The sequence below is a fragment of the Atractosteus spatula genome, chromosome 27 (genome assembly GCF_055471065.1).
Source record: "Atractosteus spatula isolate fAtrSpa1 chromosome 27, fAtrSpa1.hap1, whole genome shotgun sequence".
NCBI classification, from domain to species: domain Eukaryota; kingdom Metazoa; phylum Chordata; class Actinopteri; order Semionotiformes; family Lepisosteidae; genus Atractosteus; species Atractosteus spatula.
Window position 1 is genome coordinate 4,368,799 of NC_142732.1, and position 19,163 is coordinate 4,387,961.

Consider the following 19,163-nt stretch of genomic DNA (forward strand, 5'->3'; position numbering starts at 1 on the left):
TGAAATGATGGAGAACTACAAGATATGGCCTTTTGACATCTGTTAGACATCTCATTACTGTACAAGTTATGGGAGGAGCAAAGCCCGAACAATGGGCACAGAATTATGTTTTCAAGGGATACAGACGCAGTTTATTCGTTTACAAGGAAAGTTACCATTTGAATTGTTTCCCATCTCCTAACAGTTCAATTCCCACAGCTATCTACAGTATATATGTAATCATGATTATTATTGTGCAAACCGCAGGCATTTTTTAAATTATGAAGCATGCTGAAGCCTGAACTTGGTTGATAGAAGGGAAGTACCAACATAAAGAGTGTGATACGCACAAATGTAGCAATCTATAAAACCACTGGTATTTATCTGGTGAGTCAATGGCTCTCAGGAACATGTTAAATTCCAAACAAGGCGAGCTGTATATTAGACATACTGTAGTGAGTTTTCTTTTTGTCATAACTCATTTCTGTAAAAAATCTGCTATCCATTTTTTAAGTTTCTTTAATGGTAAATAAGTAATAAAGACAAACTAGAATACACAAACAGACAAAAAAAAATCTGCTTGGATAAAATGGCATTTATGCAACATAAAAGGCAAAAACGTTTGACTAAGCATAATTTTTAAGAAAAGAATACACACAATTTTTTGGATTATCTTTTATTTTAAAGATGATCTTGTTGTGACAACATTGACAGTACACATTCATTATAATAAAGCCACTGATCTTGGGTTTAGGCTGCTACAGACCACAGTCTCCCTGGATGCACAGGTGCAAGGCATCCCCAGGAGTATATCCTGGACAGGACACCAGTCCATCACCAAAACCCTCAAGAACCTAGAGAGAACACGCACGCTCCACACAGAAGGGCCTACATGGATATTCTCAACCCAACAGCTATGAGGCAGCTGTTTTAATTCAACATAAAATAAGATTCAAATCTTATTCAAATCTGTCGTATCGTATAGCACCATAAGCATGAAGTTTTGTGCATATCACTAAATAACAATTCTATTGACTTAAAAGATGGCCTTGCTGTGAGCACTTCTTGGCACCTCACTTTAAGTCAGTAGATTCTGAGCACACTAGTTTAATATATAATACAATAAACAGAAGCACTGTTTGAATAGGTGCCATAAGAGTTAAATTGGCTCCTATGAAGCATTCCCAGTGCTAGTTCATATTTCAATACATTCAATCTGTCTTCAGAGTTTATATAGGCTAATCCGATGGCAAAGTATCAATTTTCATGACAAGCAGTTTAGCAATAATACAGTGTCAGCTCTTCTGAAAACTTACCACCTAGGAAGTTTAACTTCCTTTCTAACTTGCACTTTTTTAACCAATAAGATTTAGTATGCTTTTCTAAGCATTTAGACACTTTACATGTTATTATTATTGCTATGAACCTAGAACCACAATGGAAACTACTTATACTCAGGGAACTCTACACTTGATTTATTTTCAAGTCCTGGTTTAAGAGCTTTTTTGTGCCTGGGAATCAAATCTCTAGAGGTCAATGGAATATTTTTCCATTTCAGTGTGGGTGTCAGCCAGCCCCAGCAAAGTTCAACCTACATTAAATCAAGATTCCCAAATAACTACTAAATGTCTACCTGATTGCTTACAGTCACTTTACTGGAACAATTCTGCATCAGCCTGACACTGTTAATTCAAGTTTCACACCAAAAGGATCATCCCATGTCTATCTTGTCTTGAAACTGTACAGGCATTTTTTCTTGCTTATGTTAAAAAAAGCTCTTTTGCCTTGATCGCATGTTTAAAAGTAGTACAGTAAACAAGCACAGCAAGAACTGAGCTAACTAGGGCACTGAAGGAGAAGTGTGTGACTGTCCTAGTTCACATGCTGACTGCTCTGATATTTCAAGTATACAGAAGAAGAGATCTGGCCATCTTGTCCATCAGTGAAGCAGACAGCTCCTTGAGTTTGAGGAAAAGTGATATAGCACATCAGGCAGGCTGCTCATCACTGCACAGCTTGACTGACAGGGTACTGGAACAGGCAGGAAACAATATGCTAGTTGAGTGCAATGTCTAAGAACAGAGCAAACTGAATACCTGGGTTTGGACACGTCATGTGTGGTGGCACTGTAAAGGTATTTGATGAGATTTAACAGAATAAACGGTCTGAAAAAAAATGAGAAACTCAGCCAACACAAGCCTCCTTCATGAAACATATGGACAAAATGAATCTGAATGATAGTTCAGTCAGAATCTCTTTTATTTGCATACCTTTACTGTATATTGCAGTCACTTTGATTCCCTGTGTCCTATAATGTTTTGACCTCACACCGAATAAACCACTTTGCTCCAGTACAGTGTGACATTACCACAGTAAACTCATGTGTCCCAGCCATCAAGAGGAATGTGCTGGATTGGAACCAGGAACCACCAGGTAGTGGGATTTTATTCTGCTCTCTGGGCAGGCGGCAGAGCCTTCCTTTGAAGAAGCCACTTAGCAGAGAACAGCTTTAACCCGTGGAGGAAATAAGACTAAATAGACCATTTCGACTGGGAGGAAACAGCAGCATATCTCATCTGATGGCGAATCCCATAAACCTGCGATTCATTAACGATTACCGGCTTCCAGGCAAACGAAGGAAGTGAAATTGTAATGTGCGCTTGGCAAGGGAACAAACAAAGATCTTCAGAAACGGGCAGATCGAAAACGAGATCGGCGAGGTCAGCGCTCGTAGCCCAGGGGGAGCGGGCTGGCCGGCGAAACCCTGTGAGATCACCGCAGGTGAAGGACGAAGGACCGCAGGGCTCAAAGGGTTTGCATCCCCACTGCCCTTAAAAATGGCGTCTCGATAGAGATTTTAAGGAGGGGGGAAAAAAAACTCGAAATAACAGGCACTCTTTTCGTAATGTGGGGAAAATGTAAAGCTGAATGGCCTCTTCTCATTTGTAACCATTCTTATGTTGTTGGACTGCTTTTAATAAGGGGAACTGCATCTCCCCCCCTCTTCCCCTCAATTGGAGCACTGAGACAGATTGGGATAATAAAACGGCTCCAGAGCCTTATCTCGTGCAGTGCCGTGCCTGCGGACCTCCCTGACCCAATCCGATAGAGACTCTGTGGCTGTGAACGTTTTTCAAAACTCTCATGAGGATCATTTCACTTTCATCTTTCACTGGCTCGAAACGTGCTTCTCTCTTTCTCTCTTTACGTCTGTGATGCGTATGACGAACTGTACGAGTTCTCAGTTTTCGGGAAGACTTTACAGAATGCATAAAATACTGTACGATTTTCAAAAGAAACTCGGAAAGCACAAGTGGCACAAAACATTCAGGGGGGCCCAGGGGGCTACAGTGAGGGCACGCCTGGGTCATGTTAGCAGCTGAACGTGACAATGATTTCCCAAGTGATAGCAGCCTATTGACTTGGAGCCTGTGGCGTGCAAGTTTGGGATTAGTTGGATAGGCTCTTTTGGCTGCTGGCGAAACAGTGACCCCTGCAATTTGCAGGGTCTCTGCAGACTGTCAGAGACATTAGCAATGGACAGCCCTCTACTCCAATCAGCCCTGAACCGCCTCCACAGTGCTGCTCTGTTTCAGTGTGTCGAAAGCTGATTTGCTCAGCGGGTGGGCGGGGCTGGAGGAGCCTGTCTGCACTTCCTCCTTCACCTCACATGCACACAGTGAACGTCTCCGTAAGTTATCAATCAGGTGGACACGTTATAGATAAATAATTCCAGATTCTGAACTGACAAAAAGAGTTACACACCAACCAGGTCATGTCATGACACCTCTACATTCTCCCATCCAAGTCAGCACAGAAGAATGAAAAAAGATTTGGTGCAGAAAAGCTTGATAAGATAAAAGAGATATAAAAAAACAGTAATGGAAATATCAGCACACCCTAATGCATACAGTAGACTGTAAAAGCAGTGATGTCGCAGTAAAAATAACTGGAGCTGAACTTGAGGGAGGTAGGACTTCACCACTGTTAGCTGAAGTGCTGGAAGGAGGAAATCACACTGATTCAACTGCTTAGAGACCGCTTTCCGGTTTTCATTTAAAAATTGTAAGATTGTTATTTTGACTCCAACATCCCTACCCTCCATTACAACCCTCCTCGTCCGACACTCATCTCAGCTCAGATCTCAGATTTCTGCTCAACAAGGCAGCAACACCCTCCCACCTTGAAGAGCAAAGGTGCCAGTGATGCCATCTACTTTCCCTTTCTAGGTTTAAGAAATAAAACATTTCTCATGTGTGCTGCACCATTAATTTTAAACTCAAGACAACGGAACGGAGACCGGAGTGCCTCCTATGTTTCTCTCAGCCGAAACCAAAGACCTCCTGCTCAGGTTTATTTTTAATGCAGACCATACAGGATTTACACTTTTCTCTGCACTTTGCTCTTTCCAGGATGGGATGCTGCCTGGTACTGAAGAGAAGAGAGAACGGGGAGAGCTGTTCCTAGCTTCTGGAGAATTTGTCAAAATCACAGCCCCTCCATGAGAGGCAAATGGGTGACAGATGAGCTGTGCGCACTGCCATGCCTCAAAGCCCACATCTAATTAATATTGAATGTAAACCATATGCAAAAGAGTGATTAAAAAATGAAAAGACTGACACAAAAATACAATCCAAGTAGGATCCACTGAACTCAAAAAACATTTTGAACCATTTTAACTTGCATAGAGTTTTCTTAAGCAAACGGAAACTTATTAACGAAGCACTGCGATGTGTTTGTTTACCCACAAGTCTGAGTCTTTAAAAGGTGATGGTGCAAAGCATGTGTTTGTGACAGAGCTGGGGTTCTGAGCCTGTGCTGCACCTCCCGATCCTGACAGAGGATAACGCAACACACGAGGACTTGAAACGCAGGCGACCACTGGCCGCGGACCCCAGAAAAGAGGCTGTGATGAATATGTGCGCCCTGAGAGAGAGGAATCTGGAGGCCTTTGAGGAAATGAAAACATACAACTGAGGCCAGCCGTACAAACCTGACTCAGAACAACTCTGTCGCGCCAGAGCCCATAGTTAAAAGTAAGCAGAGTGGTTTCCAAGTGACCAGAGCAAATGAATCTTGGCTAAGACAACAAACAGTTCTGTCTGTACTGTATATACAATCCCTTGCGATTACAGATCCTCAGTGTTTATTACAATACTGTATGTATTCCACTTCACAAAACACTACTTTCTAACAGCCGAAACCTGCACTCAAAGTCCAGGTGAATTGTTCATTCCTGTTCCAAATGGCCTCTCAAAGGGCCTCAGCTGTCTTGGAGGAAAGCGTGCACGTTCTTAGCTTGCATTTTCTTTTTTTTCCCCCATTTATTTCCCCCTTTCTGCCAAGCAGACGTTTTGCCCACTGCTGTTAATCGTTTTATGAACTCTCTGCCACTGCTGGTAATTTCCACTTTAAAGGGCCCACAGGAATTCCATCAGTTAAGCGAAACTCACGATGGGATTATTCCAGGATGAATGCTCTCCCCTTTATCACTGCTTGCTTATCGCAAACAGGCTGTTAGTGGCTGTTCAATACCTCAGACACAATCATCCCTGTTTTGGGGGCTTGTTAATGGCTTTACTGTGGGAAGTAAATCTTACTCACAGAGAGAAACCTGACCATGCTGCTCGCCCACTCCACTGGTGCGACTCCACCAGCAAATTACATTCTGTTGGAACCACTCGGAGCCGAAACACGAGAAGGTAAAAAAAAAAAATCAATAGCAACTGAAAAGCTCTCTGCTCGGTTGCTCCCCTGCGCTGCAGACGGAAATCCTTTCAACTCAGGAATGCGACGCTTCACTTACTGGCCGATTCTTTAAACCCCGTGGCGGAGTGGACGATGACATGGAGGAACCCGTACAGGCCCGGAGACTCGTCATCTGCAAAATCAGACACAGAGCGGGACACAAAACGTTAAAAACGGTTTGGGGAAGAAAAAAAAAAAGACAATGGCATTTTGCAACTTTAAACAGCTATATGCACATGAGTACAGACCCCCCCACTCCTGCCACAATGCTCCCCTCTTTTGCTCTGCAATTTCAATTCCATCCAAATATGAACCACATGGCGCCGCAAGAGTTCTTTCTTCAGTGCGGGACAGAGAGAGAAAGGAAGGGGCCGACATGAAGGAGATGGGATTCTTGGGGATCCACTCAGCAGCACATTCGGCTTGACCCTCGTTAAGATCCCGAGCTCCAGGGACACGTCTGTATTGGCAGGACTGTCTTGCTTATAGAACTGGGAACCTCAGAGGCTCCTGGGGGGAGGTGAGGTAGAAGATGGAAGTAGTGCTGTTTCATTCTTTCAGACACAAGTCTGATAAAGGCCACGGTGATTCTTCAGGTCTGAACTAAAGTCTACCAGGCATAAGCATCCATTCAGAAACTAATGAGACGGCAGGTGTAGGTGAAAATCTGTATTTGAAGATTGGCGTTTTTAGATTTGAGCCTTTTCATGTTATTATCCAATGTCACACGAGGTGCAGTATTCCATTTCTAAGCTTCTCTCCCTGTCTGTGTGCCTGTGTGTCTCATGGAGAGCAAGCTGGGGTATGTGAAAAGACGAATTCCTAATGCAAGAAATTGTACAGGGCAAATAAAGTGATGTTATAAGCACCAGGAAGGGATTCCCTGGAATTGCTGCTGTACTGTATGTAAGCACCAGGAGGTGGCGCCCTTTCCCCCTGGACTGGGATTTCTCAACCAGCGCACCAGTGTGGTGACCATATCAACCACCAGCCAGGCACTGCCTGGACACCGCTGGCCGTGCACGAGTGTGCGGTGAATTTTGTGTGGCCTCAGGAAAGCAAGAAGGATCTGGACCCGGGGGCAGTGCTGCAGGAGTACAGGTGAGGGGCACCTTCCAGGTACGGACAGGTTAGCTTCGCATTTCCGGTTCCTCATTGTGCGGACAAAGATGCACCACACCTGCAATGATGTCTTTCTCAAGGGGCGTTTTTCTCTGAAACTTGGATTAGGCGTTCCTATAACTGGGGGCCTAATGGCAGAAGTGCCTCAGTTTAAAATGTGTCTACGGAATGAATCTTTGATTTCTGTTTCCTTTGTTGTTCCTCGGTATCATTTTTAAACTTCGTCCCCCCCCCATCCTTTCCTAAACAGGGCCTGCTGCTGGTTTGAGCCGTGAGATCAGCGTGCACAGGGGGCTCTCAAAGTGCTTTTCAAAACAAGCCACCGTGAATCCGTCACACTGACAACCGAAAACGGAGCAGATGATACCTGCTCCACTGAGGCCCCCCTGTAATGAAGCTCCTGCAATTTATACTTATTTACTCATAAGGAGACTAATTAGGTATGAGGCCCATTTTCCTGTTGTCAGTCTCCATTGACCCCCTCACCCCCCAGGAACCAGGGAGCAGCTGTGTAATCAGTCTAGAAAACCACTTCCAAACTCCATTTTTAATCCAGGGCATTTTTGTCCCTGAATTTAGCTATGAAGCCTTTGCCAAGAGTTTCTCCAGAGCTGGCTATACAAATTGTAAACAACTATTTTAGGTTACTCAGTTATACAGTTCAAAGCCCTGTGTTTGGAAAGGGTGGGGAGTCGCCTCAAATATGCCTTAGCAAGTCTTCAATCTCCAGAGCAGCTCCTCTTTTCAAAGAGCTGCTTTTCCACGCACTGCCAATCCAGCTTCAAGAACCCAATTATTGATCAATAGTGGTTTCCACCTGAATTTCAGACCACTGTGAAAAGCGACCGACTTGTTTTCATTTACCTCGGCTCCCAAAAGCCTACGCCCTGGAATCAAAACCTGAAACTTTGACCCAGAGAATTATCAAGGACAATAACAGGATCAAAACAGACCTGACAGCAAAGACGAGGCGTTTGGCCACTGTGATAGTTTTTTATATACAAAGTTACATTACAGGGCTGAGTCAGGATTAATTTTGCTTGATATAGCAAAACCACATGTGATATACCACAACGAAATAGTTCTGTTATCTATTCTGTGTCTTGTTGAAAAAAAACAAGTGAAAAATTTACTTTTAACTAGTTTTCATGACCTACATTCAGCTTGTTGAACTTTAGCTAAAATAACCGAAGAGTCAGCCCAACTATCCCCTTAGATCTCTCAGAAACAGTCGTCCTCAGGGATGAATGACACTATACAGAGGACACGGACCAGTGCTTATTGTTGAAAACATTAGCAAAGCGATGCCATAATAGTGCAGTAATGCCTGCCAGGTGTCTGATTTCTAAACATCTAAAATCAACAGTATGAGTTCGGTGACCTTTGATGCAAACATCCGCTACTAAAATAAAACATCTCAGAGTATGAGGACTGAGGATGGGATATGGACAGAGATGAACGTGAAATAGCGGCTGTACAAGAGATAGCAACAGGGATAAGGTGGATGTAAGTTGTTGTTGTTTTTTCCCCAAAGTGCTTGCAACCTGTTACAGCATATTCTCTGAATAACTGTACTCCAATGAAACCACACCAGACTGGAGATCTGCTCTGTGTTTTTATATGATATATAAACTGATATATAAACTGACTTAAACTGATAAACTGATATCCACAGAGCCAAGCCGACGAGCCTCAACATTTTACGCGACCTCAAGGAATTAAAGACATTCCCAAGAGTAAGGAACAATACCTATTTTGCCCTCCCAGAGGATTTATGAGAAAACGTCTCAACATAGATTTCATATGGATTTACTGTATTAAATCCAAACATTATATTTCAATACAATGCCCAAAGCGCAACCCCCTTTAAACATTACATATGGTGCATGAACTACTCTATTATCTATTTTGAAAACAGCGGACATTTCTTTGTGGTCTGATTCATGTTTTTCATTCTCAGGATAGTTTTGTTCATAGCAAATGTGACCCCACCTCATTGCTTTTAATCCCAGCGACTCTGCCACAATGTTTATTATGTGCCTGTCCAAACGGAGCCTCAGAAGAAACTGTCCTGTCAAGAGGATTTAAATCCAAATGAAATATATGGGAACTGTACCTACCAATGAAGGGTGGCATTCCTTCAACAGCTGGTTTGGATTTCCTTCCTGATCTTATATTCTGGGGGAAGGGGGTGTTCAAAATATGCGTTTGAGGCACCAACGGCGAAAAATATGCTGAAGACTTTAATGACAGTAGTTCTGTTCTCAAAACCACATGTTCAACAAGTCTTGTAAGAGTAGAAAAATGCAAAGCCGTTAACGGAGCACCCCCATGTCTGAATATGGCCATACCAGGTAAGTGAAAGCAGCTTTGTTTAACTGTGAACACAAACGTTCAGTCATCAGTCGTGATGACTGAAAAAAACATCAAAAGCTGAAATGATTCCATTCTTGAAACTACCACTAGGAGACACCCTATACACTCTAGGCCCAAAGGAAGAGAATACACTCATGCTATTGAAAGCAAATGCATGAAAAAGGAATGTGCTTCAGATTTTAGTACGAGACCTCAACCCGTCACTTCTTAAATAATTTATTTCTTTAAAATTGTGCAGTAAAAACAGCCTAAGAGTTTGGCATGTTACTCCCTGCAGTTTAAAGATTTGTACATACAGTATTTCTGTCAGTTAAGACAAATGTTGAAAGTGGTACGTTTCATGAAACTGAAATGCAAAATGAGATTTTCATTGCAGCCAGTATGTGACTGTGACACCTGTACAATTGGGATACTTTGCAGAGACAGATGTAGTTTTGATGCGTGCAAAGATTAAACTTCTTTGAAGTGAGAAATTAAATTGCTAAATTCCTAAAAGGATTAAAGTTCACATTTTTAGCTGAACAATGGGTTGTTGGCCATAATTTCTCTCTAGCACAGTTGTTTCTTTTAAAGGAAGATTTTGAGCTGCCTTTATTGACTTCAAAAAGTTTCAAGGCACAAAAATCAAATTACTGATGCTAAATACGAGATCAAAAACAAATACGAAACAAAAGTGCAATAAAACTCCCTAGAACTCCCTAGAAATAGAAGAAGCAATATCAAGGCATGATTTTTAAAAGAGCAGGGTGATTTGGTCATTTCCTAAATGTTTCCAATCAGACATAACTAGAACATAACCACTTGCAACTAAACCCTGCATGTGGTCTTTTTCCGGCTTTAACCATTCATTTACCAGGGTTATTATAAACCGGCTTACCCGATAGCTAGATCAATAGTACTTTACTAAAAAGATCCTCCCACCCGTCCTAATCACCCCAGAACACAGAGGAGAAAAAGGGGGTCACAAGAAGATCTGACCCAGCTGTGCTCTGACCTCTCATAATCAGAACAGAAGAAGGATCAGGAGCTGTGAAAAGTAAGGTGTCAGCGTCTTCAATTTCACATCAGGTTACTCTGCAATGATCTTATACGTGGAGGGGAGGCATCCACTGAGCCTAGAACATCCCAGAGATTTTATGTTTTTGGTTTTCTCTATTTTGTGCCTACTTTACCTTTACAGAAAATGTCCTTTTTTACATACTCTGTATAAATATCTTTCATATCAATAAATATCTTTCAGACAACAGCGATTTCGCGATTTGGAACGCTGCTTTTATTTCCTTTAGGTAACCAAAACCCCGACTGCATCAGTTCATTTCATTATCATCAAATACTTTACTAGGCTGACTCTTCTTTCCAGTGCATCTTACACTTGTGCCCATTCATACAGCAGGGCACTCTCCTGCAGCAATCTGACACACCTTACTTAACAGGACAACGGCATCCTCATCGCCCGACCACACTGGCGGCCTACAGCAGCAGCTGCGAAGTAAAGAGAACTTGAGGTTCTTCTACTTTTTGGTTCTCACTTTTTAAACAACATTGCAAACTCCCACTGCATCACGCGAGGCTGTTCGGGGGCCCGCACAGCAACTCTTTGACTCTAGCTCCCCCTTGTGGCAGCTTGGGGCATTTGGCAGGCTGTTATTTCATCAGGAGGACGTACAGTATGAACAGTTACCAGTAACCCAGAGCAAAGAACTCACCATCTTTATTGCTGGTCACTGGGATGTTGTGAACTGTTCTAAGTTTGAAACAGGATCCTGTGAGGACTTGTAGCTCCACAGAGCTCAGCAAACAAGCTTGAAGATCTGTTAACAGGCATAAACCCACATTAATTTATCTCATAACTTAATTTTTCTTCTGAAAACAGCAAATACATATTAGCACTTGATCCTGTATTTTTTCTTACCTTTCTTTTGGAGCTTCTGAATGGCTTCCCTCCATTCTGACCTCTCATAATCCGAGGAAAGCAGGAATAAGTAGCTCTGAAAAAGGAGGAGTCTCTTTTATAATCCACATAACTAAAAACTCTTAAGCAGATAACTAATTAATGATCTATTGTGTTAATTTGTGCAACAAACATATCGTTCTAGGTAGGGCCAGCTGAAGTGTGAACCTGTCAGAAGTGCTATGGGATCCTGGAGAGGGAGACAGCAAAACGATGAAATGTCAGGTCTGATGAAACGCAGTGTGTGTACGATCACCCCAACCTACAGTACATGACAAAACCAGCGATCTAAATCCCAGATAAACATTCAACTATCCATCGTCAGTACTCCTTTGTTGGGCCCAAGTACAAATAAAATAACTTCATACTTAGCCCTAAATCTAAAAACTAATTTTCAAATATTAATAGGGATTTTACAGAGGTGAATTTGTAAATGTGCTGTCAAATTTGATTTTATCCCCATTTTTGCATAGGTTTCCTCCCACAGTCTAAAGCCATACTGGTGGGTTATTTGGTTTCTGGGAAAAGTGGCCCTGGTGTGAGTGTGTGTGTGTCTGTGTGTCCTGTGATGGACTGGCCCTGGTGTGAGTGTGTGTGTGTCTGTGTGTGTCCTGTGATGGACTGGCCCTGGTGTGAGTGTGTGTGTCCTGTGATGGACTGGCCCGGGTGTGTCTGTGTGTGTCCTGTGATGGACTGGCCCTGGTGTGTCTGTGTGTGTCCTGTGATGGACTGGCCCTGGTGTGAGTGTGTGTGTCTGTGATGGACTGGCGCCGGTGTGTCTGTGTGTGTCCTGTGATGGACTGGCGCCGGTGTGTCTGTGTGTCCTGTGATGGACTGGTGTCCTGTCCACACTGTACCCTGCCTTGTGCCCTTTGCTTGCAGGGGTAGGCCCTGCCTCCCTCAGACCCTGAACTGGAAGAAGTGGGTTAGAAAACGGATGGAGGGACATTAAGAAATGGACAGTGTCAGGATGTCTTTATACACTCACGCACAGCTGGATAGTGTGACAAGGAATGCTACCGCACCCCAGCAACTCTGTTGTGGGGCTGTGACCACAAAGAAGGTATCGATGGGTAAAGAGAAGAGGAATGGGTGTCCTTCTGCGCCCCGTACCTTTCCGTGCTTGTTGTGGATCCGGAAGGGGATGGTGGGCGAGTGCAACAGCAGCCAGGACTCCTGCTCGTTCATCTTCTTCCTCAAGCGGTCCAGCGCTCTGGTCTGGCCCTTCAGGGCTTTCTGGAAAGGCAAGACCACGCAGCGCCGCAATTAACCCCGAGGGCCACTCACTGGCAGGGACGATCAATACAAGCTCTCCCAGCCACAAACACAAGGCACTGCGCTCAAGCTAAAAACAGAACTCCGGTCTAAACACCCCTTAATTGACCACTCAGCAAGGGCAAGGAAAAATTACTCTCATTTAAAATGTGCATGATCTTCAATTTCCTTGACAGCATTATATCCGACCTCTTTAATTCCTACACAGCTGTTTGGGCCCAGACCAGTGCAGTCAAATGGACCGCTGCCCCCCCGAGCTCTGATGAGTGGGTGTTCCCTCTTCACTTAGTTTTAAGAGAGATAAGACTTCAGGTTTTGTCAGTACACAGCAGGAGTGTTCTGTTCATCGCTAGAGTCCTGACATAGCAGTGACCCCTTGTTAAAAAGATGAGCAACCTGATTTAACACAAAAATATGGTATCTACAACATTTAGAAATGCCATGTAAACACTGAAACCTTAACAGCAGACAGAATCTATATTTTTCTCAGGTTATTCTTTAAATAAGGGGATAATAATAACTTAATCGAATGCAATACATTTTCCACTCTATATACTCAATATAATTACATACAGATCAGCTGAAAGGTGCTGTTTTCCCTCACTCCCATTAATTTGGAATTAATCTGGTTTTGGACATGAAATCACTCTGAATGGATCAAAGTAGCTAATCTAAAATGCTAATTATGTAATGATTGCTACAAATCCATCAGTAAATCTGACCAGAGCAGTGACAGATGTTTGATTTTAGTAAGAATTAGTAAAAGATGATGCATCACGTTCACATTAAGTCTCGATGAGAGAGTACATTTATTTTATTTTTTTTAATTAAAGTATATGTATCACACATTTTGGTATGATTTCACATCATACAAAAATAAAAAAAAAACAGATGATGACAACAACATCCTACAAAAAACATGCTGAAATGAAAATCTCAAACTTTCGAACATGGGATCCTAAAATCTCAGCGTGTGAACTTGTGGGCGACATTCAGGACAGCATAGATTCAGGAGAAACATAAAAAATCACAAAGGAAAAAACCCTGAAGCTCTAGGATATCATAACCATCTGTTAGCTTTAATGGCTTTTAATAGTTGACACAATGAGACAACACATTTACATGATAAAGCTAACATATGGCATCCAATCCACACTCCAGCTTTTCTCAGATCCTCAGAAACATACTTGAATGAATCATCTCCTCATCACCTCCAACCGGCTCCACATCCAGCTGTTCGCAGTGCTGTGGCTCACAGTGTTTCACATGATTGCCCTGAACCAGCATGGAGCCCCACATGAGCACTCTGAATCTGTTCTACACGCACAGGAGATGAAAACCCCAACAGGAAAACATTTCCTGTCATTTCAATGAAGCAGAATGTGCTCTTTTCTCCCAAAAATCCATTAGTGCCAAAACTGAAATAAAGAACTACTGTATAAATGCCACTTTAATTACCACTTTGTGAAACTAAAATGAAGAGGTTATTTCTGATGTGCAATGGAGAAAAAATGTTATTAAAATGCAAAGACTCGTACGAGATTGTTTACATTTTAGACTTTAATATATATAAGTTCTTTACAGCAATATCTTGGGAGGGGGGTGATGACCAATTAGCAATTATCTCTATTTCAGTTCTTAATACCTTTCAGATATAAAAGTTCACAGCTGATGCAGTGATCCAGATGTGCAAGGCGTGATTCACTCATGAAAAGGTACCCCCTTGATGGCTAGGAAGACTTTTGCCCTTACATTGTATTTATCAGAATATCCATATGTCTGATTTGACTGCAATAGCAGTGCGTGTGTTATGTGAATATAGTAGATGACTAGGTACAGCTCCAGTGGTGCCAACAACACCAGCAGAACCACAGCCTCACAAAGACTTGCAGGACAAAGGACAGTAAGTCACATTTTAGTTAGTTCAACCTGACATGTTAGTGCAGATCCTCAGCAAAATTCTTTCACCCTTCCTCCAATTCTCTTTTGAACCTCACTTGGGAACTGCAAACTAGAGACATCCTTTCAGGTCGCAGATTTTCTATGAAGCTCTGAATGTGGAGTTCTACAGCTTAAGCTCACTGTAAAGCCTTTCGTTTGGAATTAATCTTTCCTCCATACAGCACAAAACAAATTCCTCTGATACACCAGCTAGGAGCTGTGGATTTATTTGGGAAATGGCCGAGTCAGAAATTAACTTCAGGATGAGTTTCAAAAGTATTTTGCTCTCAATCAGTACAGCTACTTCCAAAGGCTTGTAGAAATTTCACTGAATCAGAAATAACGTGGTTGGACAGCTAGGCCTGTCTAGTCTAATGAATCCTTTCAAGATGGCAAATTTGAATTAAATTGGTACAGAATCAAATGAACCACAGGTAGGAAATCTAAAACAGTTCTTTTTGCACAATGCCCCGTAGCAAAAGAGAAAAGTAATTGGGTTCTGTCCAGTTATAAAGACAGTCAAAGAAAACCTTAACGTGTGAAATATTCAGTTCTTCAACAGAATTCAGGACTCAATAATCTTCCTGCTTTAAGAAATGGATGTTGCTGGCTGTGCTTTTGTTTTTAACTGCATCTCCGAAAAAAGATCATTATCAGAAACTGTGTTTTTATTTAGACTGCGCTGGCATTAATCAATGCAGACACTTCCCGTTTTCCATGCGTGTGTCACCCCGCAGTGGAAAAGACAGACGTTCCAATTCCAACACAATCACCATAACAGGAAAAGTCCTAAAACTGGAGCCCAGAAATAACAATGGCTACAATAACAACAAGGACATGCAGAATAAGGGCTGAGAGAAATGATAAATCAGAACAAGCCAGGTTTACGAAGCGGGGCGGTTATCTAAAGTGCTCTAGGTAAGTCGTGTGCGCGGGACATTTCTGGAACAGGTCCTGGTACGTTAGCTTTCACACGAGCTCAAAAGGGCAGCAGTTTCCTGAAGCACGGGGCAGGACAACCTGAGCCAAGCTGGTCTGACCAGTGTCCTGCCACACCCCTGAGGGAGCCGATCTGGAGAGTGGCGAGTTCAAGTGCCGGCCGCCCCAAGCACTAGAGGGCTGAGGTGGGTAATGGAACAGGCAGGCGGATGAAACTCCATGTTCTGGGAGGACCATGCTGTACGTGAAACCTACAGTAGGTGGACCTGGGCCCTTTTCTGCGCCATACCTTCTCTTTCTGTATGTCGCTCTTGATGACCGAGATCTTCATTTTCATCTCCTCGATCTCCTCCTCCGACATAGTGTGGACATGCGGGCAGACGTCGGTGTCGTCCAGCGTCTGGAAGGTGAGGTCAGCCAGAGGAATGTACCACTTGCAGTCATACTGCTGGTGTTTTCTGGAAGTGAAAGAAATGGCGCAGTGAGCTGCAGATCCATGAGCCGCCTGGAAACAGTGTGTGGGCTGGTCCCTATAGAACAGAGAGTGGATTTCTTTCGTAACGTCTCGACTGACAGTGAGCACTTCCCTTTTAACACTGCCAAATCATTAAATAACGCAAGATTTACTGTGAGACCTAGGGTTTTTTTTTCCTTAGCTTCTTCCCAAATGGCCTGATCGCTACCAACTCCAGCAGCTAGTTCTGCAGCCAAGCGTTGAATTCACCCAAGCAGAGACTCCCAGCCTGTTCCACACAGCTCTCTCCAAGGACTCTTTCACTGCATGGGACATAAACCCTACCCATTACAAGACATGTCATATTAACCTTGAGTAGATCAGTGCAAGGGTCTCTTACAGTACAAAACTGCTGCTTAACTCCAATAATGTTTTCTACTTTGTTTTCCCTATTAAAATTTATTAGGCTTAGAAGAAAATGTATTATAGCTAATGAGACGTGCAATTCTAATTACTTCAATTCTGGTTTGGGAACATTTTAATAAGATGTCAAGATATCTGGATTTCCATGGAGAATGAAGCAGATGTGCATATAGGGGAACATGTTGGCATACTGAGCCACAGCACAGAGGTTTATGCAACAGGAAATAGCTTTGCAGATTATTCATAGGGACTGTCACTACCTCATGTACCAAAAATACCTTTCCAAGGCAAAGAAAATATTCATCACCCGTCCTATTCAATTTTCTAAAACCGTCAGCAAAATGCAAACCTGACAGCTACAGGCTTTGACACTGAAAACGTACGTGTCTCGCTTTCACACACACGGATAAGATGCCAGAACAGCTGATAAAGTAGATGCCAAGAGAACTGAAAACTTCTCAAATGAAAACACGTGCCTCTTGTGGAGGATCTCAGTATACTGCATGGTAAGGCGTAACAGGGAAAACGAATGGGCCAAATTGACAAGTGCACTCATTGGGCTTTGCATTTGGAAAACAAAAATTTCTATTGGTCAATGAGAGAATTTCCATTGCTATGATAAAATGCTGAACACTGAAGCCAGGTGTTTCTTTTCAGTGGCTCTTGGTTCTTAAATTGCGCCTTTGGGGCTCTCTAAACAGGTGCTTTCCCTGTTGTAGAGAAACAAGCCGCCAGTGATTAAGTGACTTAATGCCCCATGTCAACACAGAAGAGTACTGAAGCCACTGATATTTTACAACTGTGCTTCCTGCCATTCTCTTAGAAGGGCATGAACTTTTAAGAACATAAAAAGGGTTACAAACAAGAAGAGACCATTTAGATAATTCGGTTGCTAGCAGCTAATTGGTGGGGAAGATCTCATCCAGCTGTTTGCTGAAAGAAACCAAGGTATCAGCTTTAACAACACAGCTGGGTTGATTGTTCCACACTCCCACAACCTTTTGTGTAAAAACAATGCCTTCCTGTTCAGGTAAGTCATGTTTTTAAAAGCATCTCTCCTTAGTTTCCCCTTGTGCCCTTTTCTTTGTGTTTCAGGGTAGGCCCTGAAGAGCTCATCTGGGTTGACCTAAAGGGAACATCTGCTACAATACAAAAGTCAAACAAAAACAGAAGCTACTCCAAACTGCGGTTCTGAATGTATCAGGCCAATCTATAACTGTATGCATTAAACATGTTATGCCACACAGCTAATGTCAAAAATCAGTTCTCTCATTATAGCTTCCCGATTCAGGAGAGATGGTTTCGTCTCAAACTACACATGTGCTGATCTCTTTTCTAACACTGCAGTGTCACACTAAAAGACCTGTGTGGAAGTCATAAAATAAAAGCACTTATTGGATGCAAGTCACTATTCTGCATTTTTAAATCTCAAGTCCTCCATCCTCAATTGTAACATTTTGTGCAGCATAGCTACTTTTAGTACATGTACATGCAGAGAAAAACTATGTTTAATAGACAAAAATACAAATTTGATATATAATAAATATATGCATGTAAAATGCTTGTAGCTACTTTTAGCTACACTTACTACACTTAGATCGTATTACACTTTGCTCAATACGATCATTACTAGGAAATAACCCTACCAATAACCAAGTTATTTGTTAATAAATGACAAGCAACAATACGAGAGTGATATACAGTAGCTATATCCTGAGGGCGGCACTGTGGGGCAGTGGTTCGCATTGCTGCCCCGCGGAACTGGGGCTCTAGATCAATTCCTGGGCCGCTATCTGTGTGCAGTTTGTACGTTTTCCCCAGGTTTGGCTGGGTTTCCTCTGGGAGCTCCAGGTTCCTGCCATTGTCCAAAGACGTACTGGTAGGTGAAATGGCTTCTGGGGAAACTGGCCCTGGCGTGAGTGCGTACAGTACGCGTGTGTGACTGTGTGTGCCCAGCTATGGACTCCCACACGTGTCCAATCTAGGCTGTATCCTACCTCGCGACCACTGCCTGCCGGGATAGGCTCTGGCTTTATTGGATAGATGGATAGCTAGGGAGCTAGGGAGAAGGGATAGCTATATCCCTTCACAAACTCTGCATTACAGGAGAATGGCCTCACATTTGCAAGTAAATCTCTGAGTCATAATATGAGGTGCATGAGCTCATTCCCACTCTTTCAGTGTCCCTATCAAGGCTGTCTTGTTCTTTGCACAGTCAAGAGCCTCACAAACAACACAATCGTAATGAGAGCCTCGCAGTGGTTTCCCCCCCCCCCCCCACTCTTTCTCATTGGCTTTGATAACGATTTCCCAGACCATTTTAATTCCCTGTCATAATTAGGGCCAAGGTGGAAAATATATCTAGCACTTTCTCATTTTGAAAAATAAAATTAAGATTTAAACTTGTAGATATTATAGATCATGTACTGTTAGTCTTACAACTCAGAGGGGATTAGAGAGCATCCCGCATTACAGTACGTATCGGCTTTCTGACATAGCCAAGCCAGTCGGAGGAAGACCCATTATGAATAAAAATGGGAATATTTTATGGCCTTTTACAAGACAGGAGGCATATATTGTTTGTGAAAGCCTCTCATTTTATTGGCATTGAAAAGCTAAAAGAAGCAACAGCCTCTCTTTATCACCATCTTCTGTCCCCACAAAAGCCCTAAGATTGCGCTCGGCTGCAGTGAAATAAAAATATTCTGTTCTGTTGTTAAAAGACAGGGCCCCATTAATAATCCCGATAGGGATTTTACGGCAGTGAATTCATGCTGTAGAAATAATTTACTCTTGGAAGGGTTTAGAATCCCCTTATTCCTTCCAAACAGCAACTTTTTAAAAAGTTCACGCTTGGCTGCCGTTAAGAAATAATTCTTTCGCCTCCCATCTGGCGATATTCTTTCACTTAGAGAAAGTGTAATACTCTTGTATTAGAACCGGGTATTTAGAATA

At 42.7% G+C, this 19,163-nt stretch overlaps 1 protein-coding gene across 1 annotated transcript in view; it reads right to left on the bottom strand.

Annotated features, from left to right (window-relative positions):
* The window catches only part of abr (ABR activator of RhoGEF and GTPase), a 158,165-nt gene that overhangs the window by 47,160 nt on the left and 91,842 nt on the right, over positions 1-19,163 (bottom strand). Inside the window, exons 10-14 of the mRNA XM_088907113.1 lie at positions 15,621-15,789; positions 12,290-12,412; positions 11,138-11,213; positions 10,932-11,036; positions 5,786-5,860 (exon numbers count right to left, since the gene is read on the bottom strand). Coding sequence (XP_088763239.1) covers positions 5,786-5,860; positions 10,932-11,036; positions 11,138-11,213; positions 12,290-12,412; positions 15,621-15,789 — 548 coding nt within the window. The remainder of the gene's footprint in view (positions 1-5,785; positions 5,861-10,931; positions 11,037-11,137; positions 11,214-12,289; positions 12,413-15,620; positions 15,790-19,163) is intronic.